Source organism: Myotis lucifugus, unplaced genomic scaffold (assembly GCF_000147115.1).
Source record: "Myotis lucifugus unplaced genomic scaffold, Myoluc2.0 scaffold_1972, whole genome shotgun sequence".
Taxonomy (NCBI): Eukaryota; Metazoa; Chordata; class Mammalia; order Chiroptera; family Vespertilionidae; genus Myotis; species Myotis lucifugus.
The window spans coordinates 20,599-31,129 of NW_005873020.1; the positions used below are offsets into that span (position 1 = coordinate 20,599).

Sequence of the window (10,531 nt, forward strand, 5' to 3'; positions counted from 1 at the left end):
GGGGCCCAGGCACCAGGAACTTACTAATAATACAAAGAGGGGAGAGAAAAAGGTAGCAAACATTTCCCTTGTGTCCAGGCCCATTGTTTGTGGTTCTGGTCTCTGTACATAGTGTTTTTTCTTATTCCCTAGACTTCTCAGTCCAGCTTGAGTGAGAATGAAGGATTCCAGGCATTTACATGGTGGTTACGAGGCAAGCATGCTAATTACAATAATGATAATTGCCTCTGCAGTTCTGTCTGCTGAGTTTTCTCCTAAGGGACATGTTTCTTGGCAAGAAGTGTTAGCTAAACAAATGATGCCACGGGAGAGAGGCACCTGGGATCATAAGCCTGAACCGCAGTGTTCAAGAAGTGACAGAAAGGAAACGTCGAGGTCATGGTGGTGTGTTCTGTGACATGGAGCCATGTTTCTCTGTTGCCACTGATCTAGGAAGAAAAGCACCTGCCTGCCTGCCCAGCACCCTGTGGGTGCTTGGCTGTCATCCATCTCTTTATGACCTGTCTGCTGAGTACAGGCTTCTTCAGAAGGGCACGTTGTAGCAGTGGACTCTAAGTCTCTAAGGGACCCATTGCTAAATCTTAGATTTATTTTCTTCAGAAGTTAGCTCTTCCACATGGCAGTGTTCCCAGACCTGACTTCTCAGCAGAATCTCCTGGGAATTGTATCTCTTTGTGGAAGTAATGAGACAATTCCTGTAGTGCTTGGCCCTCCCGTTGTGATAAAAAGAGGTGATGCTCCTGCCAAGTGCTTTCTGTGCTGGCAATAACAGGTTGAGACTGACCAGGCGAAAGAGAAATAGCAGGGAAGGAACAGGATTCTTGCTTCTTGGCTTTGAAACTTTACACCCCCCCTCCTTTAGATTGCTATTCCTTAACACAGAAAGATCTTCATGAGCTATTGGAAGAACACTATCTATTAGGAGAAATTTGCAAAGGACTTGAACATACCACTTACGGAGGAAAATATTAATGTCCTGTAATTTTTATGTTCAGCCTAGAACTAGTCTAATAAAGAAATGCAACTTTAATACAAAATGCAGTATCTTTTTATTTTTGATCTATTATATTTGCAGGATAATAAATGATTATTCTCTTTGCTGCTGAGGGTGCAATAGGACAACCATGTTCACATAAACTGTTTACAGTATAAATTGACATGCCTTTCTGGAAAAAAGTATGGGTTAGGGTTAGGGTTAGGCTTAGGGTTTAGGGTTTAGGGTTTAGGGTTAGGAGTAGGGCTAGGGCTAGGGCTAGGGGCTTGGGGTTAGGGGTTAGGTCTAGGGCTTGGGCTAGGGCTAGGGGTTTGGGGTTAGGGGTTAGGGGTTAGGGCTAGGGCTAGGGCTAGGGCTAGGACTAGGGTTAGGGCTAGGGTTAGGGTTAGGGTTAGGGTTAGGGTCAGGGTTTAGGGTTAGGATGAGGGGTGAGGGGTGAGGGTGAGGGTTATGGGTAGGATTTATCATGGTCAGTATTTCCATAACTTGAATAAGAAATATGTTCTCAATCATGAAGATGTGACAACAGGAGGATGACTGAGCAAGGGAAAATCTGGTGACATATTTAAGGGCATATGAAAGGATCAAGCTGCTATGGCTGTTACCACATGTACAAATGATCTTTCCCAGGAAGTTGCTGGGGTCCAGCCCCAGCAGGTCCAGGGGTTCCCATGGAGGTGTGGACAGAGTTGGCGAAGAATGAATGACACAGAGGCAGTGTTCAGTTGATCATCATGGTTGGGTTCTCTTTTTATTGTTCCACTAGAGGCCCGGTGCACAAAAATTTGTGCACTGGGGGGAGGGAAGGGGGTCCCCCAGACCGGCCTGTGCCCTCTCGCAGTCTGGGACCCCTCGGGAGATAATGACCTGCTGGATTAGGCCTGCTCCTGGGTGGCAGAGGGCAGGCCCAATCCCAAAGTGCAGCCCCTAGTCGGGCTCAGAGCAGGGCCAATTGGGGAGTTGGGGCACCGCCCCGTCATGCACAGAGCAGGGCGGATCGGGAGGTTGTGATGCCACCCTCAGTCACGCTCAGGGTAGGGCCAATTGGGGGGTTGGGGCACCGCCCCCTGTCACACTCAAGGCAGGGTCAATGGGGAGGTTGCAGTGTCACCCCCTGTCACGCACAGAGCAGGGCCGATCAGGAGGTTGGGGCTCTGCCCCCTGTCACTCACAGAGCAGGGCCCATCAGGGGGGTTGGGGTGCTGCCCCCTGTCACACACAGAGCAGGGCCAATCAGGGGGTTGGGGCGCTGCCCCCTGTCACTCACAGAGCAGGACCGATCAGGGGGGTTGGGGCTCCGTACCCTGTCACAGACAGAGCAGGGTCGATCAGGGGGTTGAGGAGGTCCCCCCGTCACTCACAGAGTAGGGCCCATAGGGGAGTTGGGGCACCGCCCCGTGTCACACACAGAGCAGGGCGGATCAGGGGGTTGAGGCACTGCACCCTGTTACACTCAGGGCATGGCCAATGGGGAGGTTATGGCTCTACCCTGTAACACACAGAGCAAGGCCCATGGAGGGGGGGTTGGGGCGCTACCCTCTATCACCCACAGAAGCAGGGCCGATCAGGGGGTTGGGGCACCACCACTGTCACACTCGGGGCAGGGCCGAATGGAGAGGTTATGGCTCTACCCTGTCACACACAGAGTAGGGCCAGTGGGGGGGGGGGTTGAGGTGCCACACCTTGTCACACACAGAGCAGGGCTGATCAGGGGGTTGGTGCCCTGCACCCTGTCAAACACAGAGCCACAGGGCAATCAGGGGATTGGGGAGCTCCCCCCATCAGGCACAGAGCAGGGCTGATCAGGGGGTTGGGGTGCCTTTCCCTGTCATGAACAGAGCAGGGCGGATAGGGAGGTTGTGGCCCCGCCCCCTGTCACACTGATCCCAGTGCCGGGAGCCTCGCTGCTCCACTGATCCAGGTGCCAGGAGGCATATTACCCTTTTACTATAAGAATAGAGGCCTGGTGCATGGGTGGGGGCTGGCTGGTTTGCCCTGAAGGGTGTCCTGGATCAGGGTGGGGGTCCCCACTGGGGTGCCTGGCCAGTCTGGGTGAGGGGCTGAGGGCTGTTTTCCTGAAGCGAGTAACTGAAGCTCCCAACCGCTCCTTGTTTTCTGTTTGTTTTTCTAATTCTAGGCCAGCTTTAGCTCTGAGGCCTCGCTGCTGAAAACATCGATACAATGTTGCGGTCTGGCTGGATGAATCCAGGCTGAATGAAAGCCGGTTTCTGGGGTTTTGTTTAGCTTCTTATTTGCAACATAGTACATAGTTGCTTAGAGTTGCAGCTGAGAGGCCGGCAAGTTAGGCGGGGAACGTTGGAGTCCTCAGTCACTGGAGCAAGCGAGCCTCCCTGCTAGGTTCAGTGCATGGCTGCCGGCCGCCATCTTGGCTGACAGTTAATTTGCATATACTCACTGATTAGCCAATGAAAAGGGTAGCGGTCGTACGCTAATTACCATGTTTCTCTTTTATTAGTGTAGATTACATCATGGTATGTTTCAGGAAACCTTCTACTGTTCCTAGTTTCATGTCCATAATCCTATCTCTAGTCTCTATCTAGTGCTGTTGATTTTGATCTTGTCTAGGTTAATCTCTTGTGTTCCATTATAAGGGCTATTCCAAGTTCATGTCCTCCCAGCCTTGCTGCTTGCCTTCGCTGTGTCAGTGGGTCTCCAGGGGTATAGGGGTATAGGTTCTGGTGCTTTCCCTGGTGGGCAAAACCCTGGGGATGTGGGCCAAACAAGTCCCACATTTATTTCCAATGGTCTTAGTCCAAGTTCTTCATAAGTAGTACATAGTATTTCTGTATTAATAGGGGGGATTTACTGATTGATTTCCTTCCATAGTCCTGTTAACACCTAAGCTGGGGAAACGACCGTTTCTCGGGGAGGGGATCCTGGTTAAAACACATAGCGCTTAAGAGGGGGAGCAGACATATGTCCTACACCCCAGGTCCCTTGAAAAACGGCTCCCGGTAGGGACTAAAGATAAATTTTTTTCAAGAAGCCAAAATCCTCACGTAATACAATCAGTCATCCCAATATCACCAAAGGTATAGGAGTTTGCACATCACCGCAGTCTATTCACATCATTAAGGAACGAGTCCCCAGAGGCCGTTTCCTCTCTTTTCTGAGAAAAAAAAGGGATGAAATTTTCATCAGATGCTGCTTCCGGGTGTCGAATTTCAAATGAAAATTGTATACACAGGAACCATGCTGCAAGGAACTGACTAGAGGTGAAAAGAATATCCTGACAACTGGTGACTTTGAAATGACTTGTCTAGAGGATGGTGGGTTGCAGTCATCTTTTGATTTCAAGCAGATTCCCCTGAAATGGGCAACAACAGACGCTCTTAATTATGGGAGATACTGTTCCGAGAGTGATGCATGGAGCGTTGGCATCCTCCTCCAGGGGACCTTCAACTTAGGGGTCTGTGTATACCCTTTTTTGCCACTGGGGGAGATTTTTATCCATCTTTTCATATTTAAATGAATCACTGCCTTTTTCATTGACTGAAGAATTTTGACTCCCCGCCCCCCTTGTTTTTCTCATTTGGATAAGGATTATCACTTGGATTTTCACTTTTGTGTTTTTAAACCGCCATCGTTCCATTTTCTTCTTTCCTTCGCCTCTTCGTTAAGTCTGGTAGCACTTTCCGGTCATTGTTTGAGTGATGCCGTTTCCGACCTTTTCTGTCCTTTCATCTTTCGCTCTCTTTCTCTGGATCTACTTTCCCTTGACGTGTCCAATCCTTTCCTGCCTGTTTCTCTCTCCTTACTCTTGATTAAAGGTGAAGGAGTCATCTCCATTGAGTTATCATTCTTATCAGCACTGCTTTCATGAGATTTAGATGCACTTCCTCTGGAAGATGAAGAAGACCCACCAACAGGCCCATTGTGTACTGCGTTCTTCGGACTGGGGTCTTTGCGATGAAACTCATTTTCAGGTATCATGTATGACTTCCTACATTTCAACTGCCCAGAGTAGCCGGTAGCTAATGCATGTAGACGACGCCTTTTCCCTTTTTCTTCTTGGCAGATTTTATGCACTCTTTTTTCCAAAGCCTGACCCAGATTTAAAACTTTCGGGTAGCAAGGAAGTATTTTTGTTAGCACAATCAAGATATTCCTCATGTGAATATATTCACCTGTTTCAAGGCAATGCACCGATGCCTTGGTTAGTTTGTAGTGCCATTTATGTACCACATGTCAGAAATTTTCATAGTCTAGTTGATCAGCTTGATTTCCCCAATCAAATCTAGTTGGCCGCAGTATAGTAAGGAATCCTGGGTGGTTTCCACATTCCTTTTCGTATGTGGCTCTATCACTGTGCCACCTAGTCACAGTCTCTAACATACAGCAAAGAAACCTCCCATATAGACGCGCTTCATTTTCAGTACAGCTTGCCACTGTGAAAATGATGTCAGAGAAAACTCGATCGTAGCAAAGAAGTGTGGAAAAATTTGGAGTTTTCTGTTGATGTACCAATTCAACAAAACGTGCACAGTAAACAGCATCGACTGCTGAAAAAATACATCGAGGAAATATACACAGCTGTAAAAAATTTTGTGATGGTCTCCTTTGGTCTAGATTTGGCAAAAAGCCAGTTGTCCTTTTCTAGTTTCAGTCTCTGTAGAACTCGCTGTACATGTTCCATCTGTTTCTTTTCTTCTTCAAGCAGCTTGGCCACAGCGCTCCTTTTCTTTTTTCTTTTTCTTGGAGCCATTTCTTAATTGTCATCAAGTGCTTTCATCTGGACTTTAAGTTTACTGACTTCCCGTTCATAGCTGGTGTGTGGAACTGCAAGGTCATACGTTGTCAGTGACCAGAATGTGGCATAGAATCGAGGGCTGATGTCATCCCAGACATTGGAAACGTGCAATGAGACTACCGCTTCACGGACAGGCACCATCACCATTTCACATGATGCTATGTACTTGTGGACTTTATGTTGCTGTTTACTTCCCTTGTCTGATCTTTTAAGTTCATCACATTTGGATGAGATATGGCGTGCATACGTTGGCCTAGACAAGAAAAATGCTGCATCATGGGGTATATGAAATTCGTGATAGAGCACATCAATCGAAAGCACTCTCTTTGTGTACTCTTCTGTGCTTAGATTCAATGCTAAAAATCCACCAAACTGTACCAAGGTATCATGACACTGGTCATAGAGCTTTCCCTCTAGTTCCACATCTTTCTCTCTACCTTCCTGTAAGATCACCCTATCCCCCTGCTGAGCTATCATCAAAACAAGGGGAAGAGCAAGGTCATAGTCCAATAGGGCATCCTTTAATCTCTGGGAGGATTTTTTAGTGTTTCTGGTCTGGCCACAAGAACCTCCCTCAGCTCTCAGTTGCTCTCCGCCAGTCATGGCCTCTAGTTGCTCCGTTGTCATCGTCTCTTCCCCGGTGATTTCTATTCCTGCCATTTTATGTACCACTTCTTGCAATATGAGCAGGCCAATACTTCTGCCTGCCTTGAGCTGATGAGCCACATATTGCAGAAGACCAGCCAGATCCATTGGATATTTAGGAAAGACTGCAGCACAGAAACTAACAAGAGGCCAAAGCCAGCTTGAACTGGTTGTATCGTCGTGTGTCATCCTTCCCTTTTCTGGATTTGCTGAAGCCTCGATGATACAATAGGCCAAGACATCGTAATTCAATGAGGTGAGGCATTCCAGTGAATCTACTACAGGTGCCATCAACTCATCACACATCTGTATTTTTGCCAAGATATAATCAAACAGGATAGTTGGATTGCTGTGGCTCAATTTCCCAATTTGTCTTCCAGAAGGCCTCACATTTTCCTTGGTGAGATGGTTCATGATATCTCTAGCTTGGTCTATTGTTAGAGCTTTAACTTTTACTAAAAGTAGGGACCTGTTGTAAGTTTCATTCTTCCACTGGCCATACAGATGATATCTATGCTGATATGGAAATGTTTTTAACATTCCCCATAGTTCCTCAGTCATACAAGCATTGCAGTCCATTAGAGAAAGAGATGAAAGTAGGGCCTGGTCAGTAATGCCAAGTAAACAGCTAAGAATAACGTCCACTTTCTCTTGAACCTCTTGTTTCTTCCATCAGACTGAAGCTCCTTCATAAAGGATTGGCCTATGTGCACCACTTTTGCAAATAAAATGGGATCCCAAGAAAGGTGGGGACCGAGGTAACAGAACATATTGAAGGCATCTGTCCTCAAATCCTCAAAGCTCCCTGCTTGTTTTAGCACTCTCTTATTTTGCAAAGCACGAACAGGTGAGCCTTCAGCACCTTTAGGAACGCCAACTCTTCGGTAGAGAGGCTCAATAGTTATGTGAATAAGCTTGCAAATAGCAAGAGCTATCATCTTGTGGGAAGCAGCATAGTATGGAGGCATCCGATCCATCATGTTCTGCGCATGCTGCCAATCGCCAATCTTTAATAAGGCTTCTAACAAACCAAGTTTTTGGTTGTCAGGTGGCTTTTCTACTATCTCCTCCTCCTCTTCCTTTGCCTTATCTTGCTTATCCATTTTTTCAGAAGACAATACAGCCACCGTAAGTTTTCGAAGAATGGCCTTAGCTTCCACCATTTCTCATTTATATTCATCCATCATGCAATTATCAGCTGGAAGAAGATGCACATAGAGATCATTTAAATCAATAAGATTACCTTGTAGGAGCACTGCTGCAACTCTTTAGAAAGATGAAGGAGTCTTTCCATTCGGCTCCTGGTAACACTTGAATTTGAACCCAAGTATATGACAAAGTGTTTGCGGCTCACACATATTCACACAAGATTCTAATAAACATATAAAGAAGTTATCACATTCTGGTCTGCATTCAAACACTTCTAAAATGACACCCAAAACTCTATTGGGATCTAGATGAAAGCATCCTATTAAGGATTTGATATTTTGTAAGATTAAATCACCAGTCATATTTCCTGATAAATCTTGCCTCAATTCAACAATCAGCTTAGCATAGCCTTCATTCTCTTCTCTTAACAAGTTGAACTTTTGCTGCGTATAAAAGAGTTTTGTCTTGATTTTCACTGATGTTTGATGGAATTGCCATGATTGTTTGATAAGTCCTAATGATTCCAATGTTTCTGGATCCAGGAGTTCCTTTAGAATCGTGTCTGAAATGAAATACAAAGACGCTGATACCAATTGCGTAAAACAGTCTCTCTTGCTCTTCCCTTCTAAAACGGTTGTCTCAACATCTAACATGCAAAAGACATCAGCAAGAATGGAAGGCACATCCTCATGAAATTCGCTGATGTCATTGAAAACATCAGCTGCTTGTTCGGGCTTCAGATTTCCTTGAATGACATGGTGTGATAACTCATAGAGAGCTTGCTGGAAATCTCTGTAAGTGGAACTGCCGTGGCTCTTGTTTTCGCTGAGAAGCCAACATAAGTCCAACAGGTCGCCGCTCCCTGATTTCGCCCAGTTCTTTATCCACTCAACCCGGACCAACACCGACGCTGCCTCCATCTTCCCCGCCTTAGAGACAGAGGCCCGGAAGTGCCTCACCTCAGCTTGGGGTCAACGGGAAGTACCACCCACCAGAATGCCGGGAACTGCGCCTTCGCTTTTCGAGTTTCAGGCCCCAACAATTTCTAAAGTAAAATAAAATAAATAATGAAAGAGCATATTATACCAAAGATCACTCTATTAAAGTGCTCCAAAGTAGGCATTTTTTTGAGATATTTACTCAAAAAAATAAAAACATAGACATTTAAATTCTATACTCACCAGAGGTCCAGGGGTTCCCAAAGGTTTGCACGGAGTCAGCGAAGAAGGAATGACACGGAAACAGCCTTCAGTTGTTCTGCAGCCTAGCCAGGTTCTAGCCAGGCGCTTCAGTGGCCTCTATGACCAGAGACAGGGTCTTTGCGAGATCGCTCCTCTGAAAGCTGCCTTGGAGAGCAACGAAGGCGACAAAGCTCCCAGGGCTGAGAAGCTCTGCAAACAGAAGGCCCTGGGCCGCTCACCTTGCTCCATTTTATAGCCCAAGAGCTTGGTGGGAGGAGCCAGAGACCCACCAATCGGCCGGCCCCAGGACTGAATCGCATTCATCACCCATTGGAGGTCAAGTTTAGGGTGGGGACGCTCATGCCCCAGGCTAGGCCCCCCGCACAGCCCGCCCTTCAGGTGGCATTCACCAAAAGCATCTCAAGGAAAGGTACTCCTGAACCTGGCTGCGATGCCTGGTGTCGCCTTTTGTGCGGACTCCTCGGACCCAGGACCTGTGAAGAGTGTTGGGGGGGGTGGTTATTTTATTTTATGTTATTTTATTATTTCTTTCCTCATTTCTCTTCATTCATTGCAATTGATTCTATTTCTGGGCAATGAATGGATACAAACATCAGTCCCATTTGTATTTTTTTAATCAGTAGAATTTCTGGATTTTAAGGACTATTTCAGTGCTTATCGTTGCCTGTCACATATCTGTCTGTCCTTTACATCCTTGGCAAACGGATGCCCTTAAACCTAATGAATTTACTAAAAAAACACAAAACTTAAAAATGACCTTAACCACGTGCTTCATTTGAAAATTGACATATAACTCTATAGAAGCCCTGTTCACTGTCTCTGCTATCCAAGTTGTCAACTGTCCTTGAATACATCTAGCAGTGATGGAGTGTGGTGTGAGGTAGGGATTTACCTTTGGGGTGGTTTGGGGTGTGTGTGTGTGTGTGTGTGTGTGTGTGTTTCTCTCTTGGTTTTTCAACCTCCAATGTAATTTGTCCTAAGTCAAGAGTCCAGGTAACCACACAACGAAAGTCTATGGGAGGCACGCGAGAAATGAGAGAAAGGAATTCAAACATAGCACTACAGAAAGTCCTCAACATACAGGGCGAGAGAGCAGGAAAACAAAATAGAAACAGAGGATTCCAAAACACTCAGTAAACCATAACATCGCAAGCACCCTTAACTGGCTATAAGCTCTTTCAGTAAAAACAGATGATAAGATCCAATTGAAAGACAAAACAGAGCCCTGCAGGTGTGGCTCAGTAGGTGAGAGGTCCTATCATGCAATGGAAAGCGGTCACAAGGGAATCCTGGTCAAGGGCACACACATGGTTGCACTTACCAGGTTCCACTTACCAGGTTCTATCCTGGCTCTAGGCAGGATGCTTTTGTGGGAGGCAAGCAACCCATGTTTCTCTCACATCAATGTTTCTCTCTCTCTCTCTCTCTCTCTCTCTCTCTCTCTCTCTCTCCCTCTCTTTCTCCTTCTGCTGAACATGGCTGCGATGCCTGGTGTTTATTCCCTCAAAGGAGAGCGCGGGGGAGGGGTGCAGGAAGGGGGAGACCGGAGATGCAAAAACACCAAACTAAGCGGGCCTTGGAGGGCACGGGAGGCAGAGGTTGAAGTTGAGGTGAATAAAATGTGTATGCTTTCTTATATTAGCTCTGAGAGCAGGATGCCAGAGGCCACCAGCAGCTGGTGGAGGCAGGCGAGGTGCTCCCCAGAGCCCTCAGATGGAAAGGGGTGGCAGAAGGCCTGGCTGTAGGTGGAGGTATTGGGATCTGCTGCTG

The 10,531-nt window shown here is 46.7% G+C and overlaps 1 protein-coding gene across 1 annotated transcript; it reads right to left on the bottom strand.

Moving 5' to 3' along the window:
- Positions 1–3,853: 3,853 nt before the first annotated feature.
- Positions 3,854–8,479, bottom strand: LOC102421560 (THO complex subunit 2-like). Its single transcript, XM_014450303.1, is given in 4 exon segments — positions 3,854–3,891; positions 4,774–5,557; positions 5,559–7,078; positions 7,081–8,479. Coding segments are annotated over 4 exon segments (3,741 nt in total).
- Between the last annotated feature and the right edge of the window lie 2,052 nt (positions 8,480–10,531).